Source organism: Elephas maximus, chromosome 7, assembly GCF_024166365.1.
Source record: "Elephas maximus indicus isolate mEleMax1 chromosome 7, mEleMax1 primary haplotype, whole genome shotgun sequence".
Classification (NCBI taxonomy): Eukaryota; Metazoa; Chordata; class Mammalia; order Proboscidea; family Elephantidae; genus Elephas; species Elephas maximus.
In genome coordinates this window covers 125927250-125943131 of record NC_064825.1, presented here as the reverse complement: position 1 = coordinate 125943131, position 15882 = coordinate 125927250, and the positions used below count along the sequence as shown (strand labels likewise).

General features: G+C 49.8%; 1 protein-coding gene across 2 annotated transcripts; it reads right to left on the bottom strand.

Moving 5' to 3' along the window:
- Positions 1-41: 41 nt before the first annotated feature.
- On the bottom strand, positions 42-13415 carry TAF6L (TATA-box binding protein associated factor 6 like). Of its 2 annotated transcripts, XM_049892270.1 has the most exons (11): positions 13329-13415; positions 8791-8950; positions 8401-8487; positions 7635-7785; positions 7431-7481; positions 6687-6781; positions 4255-4329; positions 3893-4113; positions 3388-3520; positions 962-1090; positions 42-828 (listed from the first exon to the last, which is right to left on the bottom strand). In XM_049892270.1, exons 2-11 carry the CDS (start codon positions 8935-8937, stop codon positions 52-54), a joined length of 1866 nt encoding a protein of 621 aa, XP_049748227.1. In that variant the 5' UTR covers positions 8938-8950; positions 13329-13415; the 3' UTR covers positions 42-51. The 2 variants fall into 2 exon arrangements, with proteins under 2 accessions (XP_049748227.1, XP_049748228.1); XM_049892271.1 differs by lacking the exon at positions 13329-13415 and having other exon boundaries at positions 8401-8482; positions 8791-8914.
- Positions 13416-15882: the final 2467 nt, after the last annotated feature.

The window sequence follows — 15882 nt, the reverse complement described above, 5'->3', positions numbered from 1 at the left end:
CCGCCTCATCCGGCGCGGCACGAGCGCGCAGACGTCACTTCCGGGCGCGCCTCAGAGCGGCAGGTAGAGCGAGTAGTCCGAGAGCGCCCAGCGGCGGGCCGGGCGGCCGGTGCGGCCGATCATGGGCAGCTTCTGCACGTAGCGGGAGGCCGGGCTGGGCCCGTGCGGCGCGGGGAAGGCCGTCTGGAACTGGCGCCCGCGGCAGCGCCGCCCCGCCTGCCGCCCGGCGATGATGAAGCGGAAGTGCGGGGCGCCGCGCGGGGCGAAGCGGCTCCTCTGGAAGACGTCACGGGTGCCGGCGCCCGGGCCCTGCTGCCGAGGCGCCCCCCGCGCCCGGTGCACGCGCGGCAGCGGCCGGCTCTCGGCGGCGGTGGTCGTGGAGGCCGACGGGGGGCCGCCGCCTGCGCCCCGGGGGCTGTCGTCGCCCTGCGGGCTGACCATGGCGCTGGCGGTCAGCTGCGGCATCTTCCGCACCGAGTCCGTGGCGGCCGCCGGCTCCTTCTTGTCCCCTGGCGGCCGCGGGGCCGTGGGCGCAGGCTGGCCTGTACCGAAGCGGGTGGCCAGGCTGTCACCAAAGAAGGCGTAGAGCTCCCGGTAGATGTCCGCCAGGGTCACCGAAGGGGAAGGATCCTCCGGCCCCACGCTCCCTGGCGGCAGCAGGAGGCCAGACCCAAAGCCTGGCTCGGTACTGCCCCCGGAGGGGGACTCCTGTAGGAGGAGGCTGTCCCAGGGCAGGTCGTCGGGACGCCGGCACCCCCTGACCCCTGGGCCGCCCCTACGGGACTCTGCAGCCTGGGCCTTCATCTTCAGCAGTCGCTCGACGGCCACCTGCAGGAACAGTGGGAGGGACAAGGATAGGCAAGAACTAGGAGGAACCTGGGTCCACCAAGGATTCCAAAGTAAGCTAGCTGAGCTGCTGAGCTCATGCAGGAAAGGGGTACTGGAAGGGGCCGGCACTCACCAGAATGGCGCCATAGACTTTGTGTCCATCTGCTTTGACTTGGGCGTTAGACACTGAATAATCATCCAGCACAGCCTGCAGGTTTGTCCAGTAAGTGGACAGGTGTGGGTACAGGACTCGTTCTACTGCCTGGAAGGGAAAAAAGGGATGCAGTAAGCACCTCCGTGTTGCGTATCGCCTCTCAGATATCCTTTCCTAGGAAAGACTTACTTTTTTCTCTCTGATCCTGGACCAGGTTCAGTGCTAAATTCCCTGACTCCATCCTCCATGGCTACTTGGAATACTCAACCAGTATTTATTTATTTGGAAGCTACTGTGTCCAAGGAGAGTCCCTGGGTGGCACAACCGTTATGTGCTGTCTATTAACTGAAAGCTGGTGGTTCAAACCCACCCAGAGGTTCCGTGGAAGAAAGGCCTGGTGATCTATTTTCAAGAAATCAGCCACTGCAAGCCCTATGGAGCACAGTTCTACTCTGCAACACATGGAGTCAAAATTGACTCCATAGCAACTTTTTTTTTTTAATGTCCAGGTCTTTGCTAAGCACTGGAAATAAAGGAGGCACTAAGACACAATAACATGACCTCACTGTCACTGATGTACAGGCCAAGAGCTGAGAGGGCGTAACTAATGCCCACTGCTGACACAGTTTACAGTTTGCAGACCGCCACCCTGTGCAACCAGTAAGCGGGTAGTGTCTCCACTTAGATGTAAACTGGGGCTCAGCTGAACCCATCTAGACCTAGATTCTGATTAGACAACTTGAAATCCTGTGATTAACTTGGGGGGAAGCAATCAAGACTTTACAGAGGAGGTCATTTAAAAATTGACAAAATTGATAAATTCCTAGAAAAATATTACTGCTGACTCAAGAAAAAAATAAGCTTAAATAATCCCATAACCATTAAAGATATTGAAACAGTAAAAAGTCTAGCCACAAAGAAAACATGCCAAAATTACAAAGGTCTATAGACATTTAAGGAAAAAAGGCAGCTCAGTCTTACACAAATATCAATGTAAAACAAAAACAGCCCCTACCCTATTCTAGGAGGTCAGTATAACCCTGATGCAAAAACCAGGCAAGGACAGTACATGAGAGAAAACTAATGATTGATTTTACTCCTGAACAGATAAACACTTTTAAAAAATTTTAGAAAGTCAGAGAGTATATAAAAAATGTACCCCAATAAAAACCCCACTCCTTTTTTTAAGAATATACCAATAAACCAAGTTGAGTTTTATCCCAGAAATGTAAAGAGGCTTACCATGTGAAAATCTCTCTACATATATGTAATTAATCATGTTATCTGATAAAAGCAGAAAAACCTTAGGATCATTTCAGAAGATGCAGGAAAACTACCTGATAATTAAGACTATAAAGTAATTTTCTTAATCTGCGAAAGGGTATCTATAAACACAAAAAGTAAACAAGATCCAAATGGGAAAGGTCATAAGCATTTCTTTTAAAATTGGAAACAAGACAAGGATGTCCATTATCATCATATGCAAACAGACATTACTGGCCCTAACAGCAAGGTAAAAAGAAAGGCATTAGGATTTGAAAAGGAAATAAAGTCATCATTATTTGCATGTGATATGATCATCTATATTAAAAACCCAAAATAATCTACATATAAATGATTAAAAATGAGAGTAAAGTTGCTGGATATAAGATCAATACACCAAAGTCAACTGCATTTCTATATAAAAAAAAACAAACACCATATTGCGAAGGCACCATTACAACTGCACCAAAGAATAACAAGGATCTAGGAATAAATTTAATCAAGTGCATGCAGTTTCTTTTCAAGGGAAATTATGAAAGCAGCCTGTGAAGACCTAAAAAAACGGAGAGAGATGACATATTTGTGATCAAGAAGACTTAACTATAATGGCATCAATTCTCTCCAAAACTGATCTAATAGTGAAATTCCAATCAAAATATTAAACAGGAGCAAGTAGAATGTATTCCAGCTACGCAAAAACAGTTCAGTAGAAAAACCCATTAATACAATCTGTCGTATTAACAGGAACCAAGGCATACAATCATTTGCTCATCTCTAGATGTTAAAAAGGTACTTGATAAAATTCAACCTCTATACATGTTTAAAACAGTAAAAGAGGAATTGAGGGGACATTTCCTTGTACACAATAAAATAGAATGGTGAGGAAATTCACAAAACGGGAGGGTATAGAAATACCTGCCAGAAAAGGCAGACAGAAAGCCAGGCTATCACTGGGCCTGAGCTAAGGCAAGATCTCAGTAAATGACGGCAGCAAGCACATAGCATTTTTGTAATAAAAGACACATAAATAATGAGTGTTTTTTTTCTTAAAAAAAAAAAAACAAAATGACACACAAATTACTTTTCTAACTACAAAACAGAGTCCTTATGTCTCTGTCTGTGAGAAAGGCTGGGCTCCTCACCTTCCAGCCCAGGGCATGCAGCCCTACCACTGCCCCATAGTGAGAGCAGAGAGGTCGCACAGGGTCTGCCAGGACCTTCTGCAGGGAGAGCAGGATCTGCTGGTAGAGGCCACTTACGAGGTCCCCGTGAGTCCTGTGGGAGCAGCATGCAGTCAGGAAAGAGAACAAGGCATGGCGCTGCCCAACTAGGCTCAGATCACAGCACGCTGAGAAAACAGCATTTGTGGGGCACGATGGGCCAAGAGGACAAGGCTGCCTACAGCCAGGGGTGACTAGCCTGGGGGCTGAGGGCTACGGGGCCAATACCGTGGCATATTTGTAATAATTGTAGGATCCCAGTGTGCCATGGCACAGCAGCTGGGAAGTGTTACAGGAGGAGACTAAAAGGTTCCCTGTCCTCTCAACGTACAGCCTCAAAGCCAGAGGCTTCACCCCATCTCCTCACCCCCACCCATTCGGCACTGTAGCAAGCCCATCCCTCATTCAGCTCTAGGCCCAGTGCTACCAGAAGATGTGGCTGAGTAGGAGGGCGGCCCCATCCCGCAGAGTCCAGTGGTCATTCAGGGGGTTGATGGAGGCAGCCAGTGGTTCTAGGACGCAGTAGAGGACACTGCCCACCAGGGAGCGGACGTAGGGCCCCAGGCAGAGGTGTGGATTCCGAACCAGGCTCCGTGCCACCTGCAACAGCCGGTGCAGCTGCTCCAGGTCATGGCTTACAGATTTCACCTGTTGGTAAAAGACAGTTGCTTAGGGGACACGAGGGGGCAGACGGGAGCCATTCCAACGGCACCTGCCATGGGCCCTGCATACTGCTGGGCTATTTCTGCCCCACAAAACTGTCTCCCCTGCTCCAGCCTGGTCACTTACCCCACTGACCACATAAACAAAATAGGGCAGAAGTGCTGCGATCTTGGAGTTCGTCTGCAGGTCCTGGAGAGCAATCTGTAAGGGAAGGGCCGGACTGCACTGAGACCACCAGCCCCAAGCAGAAACTGACATTTTGGGGGAGCACAGCTGAGCACTTAAATGTATTCAAATTTTAAATGTTCATACTCTTTGATCCAGCAATTGTGTAAATTTATACTACAGAAAGTCACACACGTATCGCTGTCTATAATAATAAAACACTGAATATGACCTAAATGTCCAGTATATTTTTAACTGAGAAAAACGAGTTGTAAAACCAGACGTTTAGTATGATACCACTTTGGTTTATACTAATTATAGTTTATAAATAGAAAAAAAAAATATGGGTGGGTGGTTCTATAGGAGACTTTCACTTTCCACTTCGTATACTTTTATAATACACAGTATATACTCCTATAATAAAGAAGCCCGATGCTAGCAGTTTGCAATCCGCTGTTAAAGTAGGGGTTGGTGTTTGGAACCCACCCAACAGTGCCATGGAAGAAAGGCCTGGTGATCTGCTTCCATAAAGATTACAGCCAAGAAAACCCTATGGAGCAGTTCTGCTCTGTAACACATGGGGTTGCCATGAGTCAGGCTGAATCAATGGGAGCTAACAACAACTTCTATAAGCACCCCATACTCGTGTTACTTTCCGGAGTCCTGGTGGCACATTGGTTAAGAGCTCAGCTGCCAACTAAAAGGTCAGCAATTCAAATCCACTAGCCACTCCTTGGAAACCCCATAGGGGCAGTTCTACTCTGTCCTATAGCGTCACTATGAGTTGGAATCAACTCAATGGCATTGGGTTTGGTTTGGTTTTTAGTGTTACTTTTATAAGCAGAAAAAAACATATTAGAATAAGTAAATGAGTAAAACCATCTCAGGTCTGAATCTCTACCATCTGTGCTCTACAAACTCCTCTGGATAAAGATTCCAAGCCTAGCAGCCATGAAAGCAGACCACAGGCTACTGAAGAAGGGCTCAGCTCCCAGGTCCTGACCTGGTCCCACATCCAGCCTCCTGTTCCCACACTGTGTCTGGGGAACAGAAGCCAAATTTCAAAGACTGGAATGTACAGTAGTAATATTCATACTTTTGCAAGGGAAATGACGGCAGCAGCCAAACACATGAAGATGTGGAGGATATAAAACCCTCAACCAGAGAGAGGCCACATGATCAGACAAACCACCAAACGAGCCCTCATGTGACTTTGGGCAAAAGGGCACTGCACCGACCAAGGCAACCACCCAGCAGGCCCTGCTGGAGCCCCAGGGGCCAGAAGCTAAAGCAGCAGGGGCTGGTCTGAGGCCCAGGGACTAAGAGCCAGTGAGCAGGTGTGTGGGAGTATGCCAGGGCAAGGTGCCAGCTCCCTGGCCTGCTCTACTTCCTCTTCTCTCCCTCCAGAGTCCAGGCAAAGAGGCTGCAATGTACACTCCACTTGGCCCCAGAGCAATAGAAACCCCAGAGAGCGGGCTCCAGACCAAAGGTGGCGGGGGGGGGGGGCCTGATCACCTGAGCCCCGCGAATGGCCCTGCTGAGCGGCCCACTCCTCAAGGAACAAAGGTTCCTGCTGGAACATGAAGGGGAGTCGGGACTGGCAGGAGGGTACCTCAGAGCACCACGCCCACCTGAGAGCAGCTTCCCCCCAACATCAGTCAGTCCGTCTAGAGAAGACAGGAAATAAGCATCTTCAAGAATTCATGGGATTCATTTGAGACTATGTTGGCATCTCCTATCTGGAGGGGAAATAAGAGGGCAGAGGGGGTCAGAAGCTGGTGGAATGGACACAAAAAGAGAGAGTGGAGGGAAGAAGCAGGCTGTCTCATTGGGGGAGAGCAATTAGGAGTATACAGCAAGGTGTATATAAATTTTTGTACGAGAGACTGACTCAATTTGTAAGCTTTCACTTAAAGCACAATAAAAATTAAAATTAAAAAAAAGTAGAAATAAAGTGGAAAAAAAGAATTTGTGGGACGTATAGGCTTTTTTTTTTTTTTTTTTTAATAGGCTTAGAGACTGGAGAAACCCCAAGAGTATGGCCCCCGAACACCCTTTTAGCTCAGTACTGAAGTCACTCCTGAGATTCGTCCTTCAGCCAAAGATTGGACAGGCCCATAAAAGAAAACGAGACTAAAGGGGCACACCAGCCCAAGTGCAGGGACTAGAAGGCAGGAGGGGACAGGAAAGCTAGTAATAGGGAACCCAAAGTTGAGAAGGGCAAGTGTTAACATGTTATGAGGTTGTTAACCAATATCATAAAACAATATGTGTACTGTTTAATGAGAAGCTAGTTTGTTCTGTAAACCTTCATCTAAAGTACAGTGAAAAAATAAAGAATTCATGGGATGTGAAAGTTGGAGTCTGTGCCCCAACCCTAGCCACCTGCTCACCTTCATCAGCTGCGGGTCATCCCCCAGCACAGCCCGAGTCACTTGCTGATAGTATTTAAGAAGGTCATCAGTTAGCGAAGACACAGCACTGGGCACTGCAGGAGGGTGGGCAAGAAGTGCTCAGGGGAGGACAGCCAGGCCCCACTCTGCCTCCCCAGCCTGCTCCGCCCACCCCGCCCTCAGCATCCGCACATGCACCCACAAGGAGCCCATTCAGACAGGACTCTCGACTCTGGTTACTTAGAGCAGCCCGCTCAGCCCTCCATAGGCAGGTTCTCCACCCCACCTCGGCCAGGCAGGTTCCTGCTCAGTCCTCAAGCCCCAAGTTCACAAGCCCCATGCCCTGGGAAGCTCAGCTCAGCATATGCTGGAAGTGAGATAGCTCCCCTCAGGAACCCCAGCTTGCTGCCCAGACTGCTGCCCTGGCCTCCAACACCCTGCATTGTGATTGGTTACAGGTCTGGGCTCCCATCTCCAAATATGAGCCCACCAGACAGGGACAGGGCCTGCTCAGAACTTGGTACAGGGAAAACTCGTTACTTGTTGCCACATCTTTCTCTTGTGGAGAGACTGTTGGATTCAAACCACTGACCCTTCAGTTAGCAGCAGAGTGCTTAACCACTGTGCCGCTAGGGCTCCTCCGGTACAGGGCAGGCGTCAGTAAATGGCTGCCAGGTGCAGACCCAGAAGCTTAGAGGCACCACTGTCGCCTCCTAGGAGGGGCTTCCCCACATTCCCTCTTACCTGATCCCTGAGGCGCCAGGTTCCCTTTGCCATCCAGGTAGGAGACATGAACTAAACCAGAGCAGAGAGATGGCTCAGCCTGGCATTTTGCCCCTTGTAGCACCACCTACCCCTCCAAGCCTTGTTCTCCCCCTGCACAAGCCAACCTACTACCACCCCTGACTACCCAGCTCCTACACCACCCCTTGCAGCCCAGGCAGCCACCTCTCACAGCTGTCTCAGCACAGCCTTTGGGGATGTTGGTGGCCAGGGCCAGCTCCACCAGGTTCACCTCGCGGTCTTCAGGGAAATAGAGCTCCCCCTCCCTGGCGGGGCGCAGGGGCAGGGCCTCCTGGGATCCGTAACCACAAACAGCCTGAGGAGAGAGGATGGAGGTCAGCCTGGATCTTGGCAGGGAACAGGCACCTGGATGGTACCCTTCTGGCCAGGGCAGGGGGCCCATATTTGAGGGAAGTTCAGAGGTCCCAGGGGTGGCAGCTCAGGGCCGTCACTGGGAATCTGGCTGGCACATTCAGGCTTATTGGGTCTGGGTGTAGGACATGGTCCCTCCTAACATATCCACAGTGTTCTGTTCCCCCCACCCCCACCCCGTGCTGCTGGTGTGCCTCATTCATACTCCCCCGCTCTGAAAGCTCTCTACTCTCTTCCAAACATGACCTTCTCTCAACTCCCGGCCCCTGGATAGCCATACCTACATTCTAACACCCACACTTTTGTTCAGATTCCTCGCTTACCCAGAACGTCCTATCTTCCTCCTCGCTGCTTAGTTTAACCCTGGCCACCCTTCAAGGCCCAGCTCAAGTCCCACCTCTTCCAAGTAGCCTTCCCTAACTTCTTAACCCAGTGGCCTCCTCACCTGCTGTTCTGAACCCACAACCCTTGCACCTGGCACCTGTCCTGCCACTGCCGTGAGCATCCTTGTTGTGTGTGTCTGGTCATCATGTCTGGCTGCATCACCAGCCCCACTCACCTCCACACTGCTCCATCTGAGGGCCCTGTTGAAATCCTCAACGGTCAGCTTCCGCCGTTTGGTGTGCTTCATGAATTGAGAGCTATTCTGGGAGGGGAGGAACAGAAGCCAGAGTTAGGGGACAGGGGGTTGGTGGGGGGAGTAGGCCTGCTTGCCAGCGGGGCTGTTGTGAGGAGCACTGAGAAGATGCCCAGCCAGCACTGTTTGTTGGAAGCCCAGTCGGCTAGAAGAGCTCTGTGAAGGACAGGGATTGCCTCTGGCTTGCTCACCATGTACTCCTTCAAACCCAGAGCAGGTGCCAGTAAACACTTGAAGAAATTGTGTGAGAAGTGATTAGTAATGGAAAAGAACAATGGTAGTTGGGGGTCTCGGGGGCTGGGGGAGATGTACCTGAGTGGCCTCTCTGAGGCGGTAGCATACATCCTCCGCAAGCAAGGCAGCCACCTCGTCACTCAGCTCCAGGCCTGTGCTCTCTGCCATGAGCCGGATTGACTCCCGAGGGATCTCTACAAACCGCCGCTCTTCTCGCTCCGACATGGCCCTGATGGAGCTGGGAAGGGAGAAGGAAAGTGTGAAAAGCTGCCCCAATCGCCCCTTGGAGTCCAGGAGCATGACTCAAGACGCTCTAACCCAGTCTTGCTGCTCTTGCTCCAGAACTCCCAGATGAGAAAACTGAGGCTCAGAGCAGAAGGCCGACTGGCCAGCAGACAGGCGACAGTGGTGCTAGGGAAAGTGCCTTGCTCAGAGTGCGCAGATCCTGGTCTCAGCCCTGCCCAACCACTTATTATGTGCATCTGGCCAAGTCCGTCACCAGTTTGAGCCCTGGTGTCCTAAGTTGTAAAACAGGGGCACTAATTACTGCCCCCTCAGCCCCCAGCTCACAGGGTTGCTCTGAGGATAAAATGAGATGATGTATGGGAAAGTCAGGGACCAGAACAGTGCACAAATGGAAGATGTTACCATCATTAGATATCAACAAAATCTCCCCTCTTCTTCCTTCTGATCCATGCCACAAACAATGTCAACTAAGTCTCGATGAAGACACTTTTATCCTGACAGTCCCCTGCTAAAAAACCTTCCATACTTCCCCATTGCTCATAAAAACAAAGTCCAGTTGGCATCTCCTGTCTGGAGGGGAGATAGGAGGGTAGAGAGGGTTAGAAACTGGCAAAATTGTCACAAAAGGAGAGACTGGAAGGGCTGACTCATTAGGGGGTGAGTAAGTGGGAGTATGGAATAAGGTGTATATAAGCTTATATGTGACAGACTGACTTGATTTGTAAACTTTCACTTAAAGCACAATAAAAATTATTAAAAAAAAAAAAATAACAAAGTCCAAACTCCCTGGCCCGGCATTCTGCATTTGACCTCAAATCCCACAGCTCCTCAACCTTACCCTTCCCCCCCGTAAGACCACTCTGCTGTCTTCTGGCCTTGCTCTCCTCAGGCTGGTCTCCCACCCTACTCCAAGTCCTCTCCTCCTCCCCTTTGTCAAGACAACTCCCATCTCTCTTTTCAGGTCTCCCTGTCTCCTATGCCACGTGGGGCTCCCAGGCTTGCAGTGGCTGGGCGTTGTGCCCATGTGTCTGGTCTTCCCAGTTTGCCTGCAGGCCTGAAAACACAGACCTGCTCATCTGTCCACAGGATATGGCAGAGTCAGAACCCACCCAAAACAGCAGCTGATGACTGACTCCAACAATGGGTGCCACACTTTAGGAGGTAGATCCATGGGTAGCAAGGTGACCCATTCAGGGTGCTACGCCCACTATTCCACTGGCAGTGCTCACTGGGGTCACTAATGACCTCCAGGTTGCTCAATCCAATGGCCACCCTGCTTGGCTTCTCAGCAGCATTCCTCCCACTGGTCCCCATGGCCTTTTGGAATAAAGAAGAAATCATTACCATGGCTCCCAAGGCCTGCAGGGGCTGCCGACTGCTCCTCCAACATGTCTCACCACTTTCCCTCTTGTGTCTGCATTCACACCAGTAGCCTCCTTTAGTTTCCACAGAACCATTGTGCGTTCTATTTCCTCTGCTTGAAACACTCTCCTCTGTGCCCTCCACCCCAATTCCTTTGTCTAGTGAGCTCCCGCCCACTCCTTCAGATGTCAGTTCAAACGTCACTTTCTCAGGAAGTCATCCCAGACCCCCGCTGTCGCTCCATTTGCCTTCAGAGCAGTCATCCCAGTTTGTAATGATAAATTGGCAAAACTTTTTTTTTTTTTTTTTGGCTTTAACAAAGAGAAGTTTATTCTTTCATAGTCCAATAGGCTAGAAGTCCGAATTCAGGGTGCCGGCTCTCTCTGTTGACTCTGAAGGAAGGTCCCTGTGATGCATCAGTCTTCCGTTGGTCTGGGAGCATCTCAGCACAGGAACCTCAGGTCCAAAGGACAAGCTCTGCTCCTGGCGCTACTTTCTCGGTGGTATGAGGTCCCCTTGTCTCTCTGTTCACTTTTCTCTTTTTTTTTTTTTAATAATTTTTATTGTGCTTTAAATGAAAGTTTACAAATCAAGTCAGTCTGTCACATATAAGCTTATATACACCTCACTACATACTCCCATTTACTCTCCCCCTAAGAAGTCAGCCCGCTCCCTTCTTCCAGTCTCTCCTTTCGTGACCGTTTTGGCGTAACTTTTAACAACTGCCTCCTCACTAGACTGTGAGCTGCATGCGGGCAAGGACAATGTCTTTGCTCACCTTTGCATCCCCAGCATCTAGCACAGGGTCGGTGCGTGATACACCCTCAATGAACACTTGCTACAAGAACGACTAAAGAACTGTTTGTTTTTTTTTTTTTTTTTTTTTGAGCCTGTACTATGCCTCAGGCACTAACATTAAGTGCTTTATATAGATTACCTATTCGATCCTAACCATGAGGTAGGTATTCTGTGGGTACTATGTCCATTTCGGAAGGAGCCCTGATGGCAGAGTGGTTAAGCACACAGCTGCTAACCAAAAGGTCGGCGGTTCGAACCCACCAGCCACTCCACAGGAGAAAGATGTAGCAGTCTGCTTCCGTAAAGATTTGTTGCCATTAGATGCCATCAAGTCAGTTCTGACTCAGGGTAACCCTATGTACAACAGAACAAAACACTGCCTGGTCCTGTGTCATCCTCCCAATCATTGCCACGTTGGAACCTGTTGCTGCAGCCTCTGTGTCAATCCATCTCACTGAGGGTCTTCCTCTTTTTCACTGGCCTTCTAGTTTACCAAGCATTATGCTCTTCTCCAGAGCCCGGCCCCTCCTGATATCATGTCCAAAGTATGTGAGACAAAGTCTCACCATCCTCGCTTCTAAGGAACATTCTGGCTGTACTTCTTCCAAGACAGATTTGTTAGTTCTTCTGGCAGTCCACAGTATATTCAATATTCTTCACCAACACCATAATTTAAATGCATCAATTCTTCTTTGATCTTCCTTATTCATTGTTCAACTTTTGTATCATATGAGGAGACTCAAAATACCATACTTGGGTCAGGCACACCTTACTCCTCAAAGTGACATCTTTGCATCTTAACACTTTGTAGAGGGCTTTTGGACCAGATTTGACCCATGCAATACATCATTTGATTTCTTGACTGCTGCGTCCATGGGTCCATGAAGATTATAGCCTCGGAAACCCTATAGGGCAGTTCTATTCTTTCCCATATGGCTGCTATGAATCGGAATGGACTTATTGCAAAGGATTTTATGTTCATTTCTATAGGAGCCCTGGTAGCGCAATGGTTAAGTGCTCGGCTGCTAACCGAAAAGTAGGTAGTTTGAGTCCACCCAGAGAAACCGTGGAAAAAATGTCTGGTGATCTACAACTGAAAAATCAGCCACTGGGAACACTGACGCACAGTTCTACTCTGACACACACAGGGTTGCCATGAGTCGGAATCGTATTTGAATGGACACCATGGGTGACTTTTTTTTTTTTAAGTATCCATTTCACAACCAAGGAAATCAAAGCTCAGAAAGATTAAATGACTCCTCCAAGACCATCTGGTGCGCGCTGAGTAAGTGGAGAGCAAGGGCTCAAACCCTTGTTCCTAATCATCACACTACACCATAACAGGAGTGGCTGGCGGTGTGGGGAACAGGGTGCCGATCTGCCGTCTTGGTGCTGGAGACCCATCACTTGGTGACCCTAAACCGCCAATGGATACTTGTTAAGCTTCAGTTCCCCCATCTGTAAAATGGGAGCATTAAGTCCTGCCCCCGCTAAAGCTGCAGAGGAAGTTACGTACTCACATTAAAACCAAACCCACTGCCCTCCAGTTGATTCCGACTCATTACGACTCTACAAGACAGAGTAAAACTGCCCCATAGGGTTTCCAAGGCTGTAATCTTGACGAGGAAACCCTGGTGGAGTAGTGGTTAAGAGCTATGGCTGCTAACCAAACGGTCGGCAGTTCAAATCCACCAGGCGTTCCTTGGAAACCATATGGGGCAGTTCTATTCCGTCCTACAGGGTTGCTATAAGTTGGAATCGACTTGACAGCAACGGGTTTGGTTTTTTGGTTTGGGTTTATCTTCACAAAGCAGGCTGCCACATCTTTCTCCAACAGAGCGGCTGAGGGGTCCTAGCGGCCAACCCTTTGGTTAGCAGGTTATGCTTAACCACTGGGCCACCAGGCCTCCTTCCTGCCCACATTAAACTACGACCCCACAAAGTGCAGGCTGTGACCAAGCCTCCTGCCCTCCGCAGGTTCGGCCACTAGCCACACTAGCGAGGGGGCGTGGGAGCTGACCTCAACGGGCCTTGCTCATCCCAGACCTAGAGGTGGCGGGGAAGGGGGCAGGAAGAGGGTCAGGAGCCACCGAACCTGGGTCACGTGGTGGGTGAAGCGGGCGGGCCCCAGGCGGAGCGGGCTCAAAGGCTGATGAGTGCGCACCCCGTGGCGAACGGGGAGCCCCTGGGCCGGGTTAGAGGCTGCTCACCTGAGGGCTCCGGCGCTGCGAAGGGGGTTACGACACGGCGGCTGCTCCCACTCACCCGGTTCTCCACACTAATTCCCTCTCTCCGTGTCCGGGCCCCGCCCTCCATGAGCACAACCAATCGGCGGGCACCGTGCGAAGTTCCCGCCCTCCAGGCGGCTTCTCGCCACGTGATTGGCCCCTGTGAGCGCGCCGTAAGGACCCAGGGCGCCGGGGTCACGTGACGGTGAAACGCCTAGCCCCTGAGCTACGGCACTTGCTAGTTGTGCAAGTGGCTGTATGCGCTTCGGCGTACATTTAATAAGCCTATTCTCCACGGAAGCATCACCATTTCCTGCTCCCGAGTTTCCTAGCACTTGCATTTTCGCGACTGCAGCGAAGCTTTGGGCTTTGGTGTCTGGCTTCGTTTCTTGCCCACCTCTCTAACATCACTTGCCACTTCCTATTCGTGAAAAGATGGATGAGGCTTGGGTAGGTGTTCTCTGCGGGAAGAAGGCGAACATCCCATGCCAGCACCAGACTCCGGAACTCTGCTTATTTGGCATCCTAACTCGTCCTCCCCACTCCTGTCCAATGAACCATGTATAAACCCTCACCTGCCTCTCAGAATTCCTTGACTGTTTTACACACACGTTAATCACTATCTTTCCCGAACTCTGACTACGACAGCAGCGATTGGGCAGTTCTTAATTGACAAGTATTAAATTTACTGAATAAAGGATGGTATTTAGAGTCAGACCGACCTGGGATCAAACCCTGACACTGACTTTGGGCAGGCTATCCAATCACTTTTTACACAGCTACAAAATGGGGTAATGATGCTGGGGTTGTTATGGATTAAATGTCTGGAAGCACCTGGCTGAGTTGCTGGTTGAGCTTTCCCTTCCTCACACATCACAAAGGAGACAGTGGATTCCTTTATGTTCACCCCAGATGGGGTCCTTTGCAGCGGGCTATTCATTATAGAAAGGAGCTTTCTTTAGGGGAGCATGAATGTCCACATCCTCTCCTTCCTCCACTCGAGGGCTAGACGCTGTTGCCCATACGAAAGAACTTCTGGGACCGGAGCAGGGACGGCCGGATGGATGTGGCTGGGATTGCCATGGCAACACCACTGAGGAGACTGTGACCCTGCTGAGTCTCATCCACAATGACATTTGGTGAGGGTTCAGTATTCTGTGCTTGAACACTAGAGTGCCTGCCCACCTGTGCATAAAGAGGAGGCAAAGGGGAAAGGGCCCTCCTCTAAGGCCGTGGGTCTGAGACCAGCTCAGCAGGCTCTGGGCTGTTGACAGATCTCCTCCCTGAGGTGTTATTGGTATGGACTGCCATTGGCAACCTTGGAGGCATGAAGCAATGGAGGGAGGAAGACAAACGCTGTGAAGCTGTGTACAAGCCGTCTGGGGCTCATTTGCCCCCAACATGAGTGAAGGCAGGGGCCAGAGAAGGTAGTAGTGAGACCCATTTGGCCACAAATGGGGGAAAGATGGCCACCATTCACCCGCTAGCCATTCATTGCCTGGCAAGAGTCAGACTGACTTTAGTTAAAAAAAAAAAAAAAAAAATCACTAACTCCGTTATTCACTAGCTGTGTGACATTAGGCATGTTAGTTCATGGAACCTTTGTGAAGATTCTATAAGGTAATTCTGTAAAGGCTTAGCATGATGCCAGGCACATACTACTGTTACTATTAGCCTTTGATCTCTTCAAGAGGCTGTAACTTTCAGATTCTCCTCTAGTACCAACCTAAAAAGATCAGAAGTCCTAGAGACCATCTGCAGCCCCATCTGCTCCCTTCCCCACTCTGTGCCAACCTTCTTGGTGCCACACCCCCAAATCCTCATGGTGCCTTTACACTCAGGCTCCATGACCCCCTCTCTGTCCATCAGTCTCTTCCTTCTAGGCCTGCTGTTACTTCCAGGTCACCCCCTACACAACTTATAAATGGGTGGCTCCATTTGAGAACTTGGGAAGAATTTTACCCTCAGTGACACACAACATAATTAGGGTCTAGGGAAAATCTCCAAACCCTGTACGATCAACTGGTACTACAGCAGAGTGGTGCCAACCACAACTGTAACATTGTTTCCTTTGGAAAATTCATTGCAAATCCAGCACTGAAATGTTCCTCTGTTACCCGAACTGGGAGCGAGGGATACAAAATGAAAGGGGTACCTATGAATCCGTAATTATCGCAATAAAATTTAAAATAGAAAATTTTACATAATAAAAAAATGAATGGACACGGAAAGAGAGAGTGGAGGGAAGGAGCGGGCTGTCTCATTAGGGGGAGAGTAATTGGGAGTATGTGGCAAGGTGTATAAAAGTTTTTGCGTGAGAGACTGACTTGATTTGTAAACTTTCACTTAAAGCACAATAAAAATTATAAAGAAAAAAATGAAAGAGAAGGCAATGACAACAGCATGTTTTGTGACACACTATAAAAAAAAAAATTTTTTTTTTTATAGAGGTATGAATGGGATGTTTAGGGAAGAGCCTCGGTCTGCCCAGGGGTGGTAAAGGGCAGGGGACAATAACTACGTTTGAGTACATATC

What these genes read in the sequence shown, in the direction of transcription:
- TAF6L (XM_049892270.1), bottom strand. Translation starts at nt 8,937, where the DNA reads ATGTCGGAGCGAGAAGAGCGGCGGTTTGTAGAGATCCCTCGGGAGTCA. An exon ending in TGCTGAGACAGCTGTGAGAG is followed by an intron (nt 7,482 to 7,634) that starts GTGGCTGCCTGG and finishes GCTCTGGTTTAG; the next exon opens with TTCATGTCTCCTACCTGGAT. An exon ending in ATGACCCGCAGCTGATGAAG is followed by an intron (nt 4,330 to 6,686) that starts GTGAGCAGGTGG and finishes CTTCCCTTACAG; the next exon opens with ATTGCTCTCCAGGACCTGCA.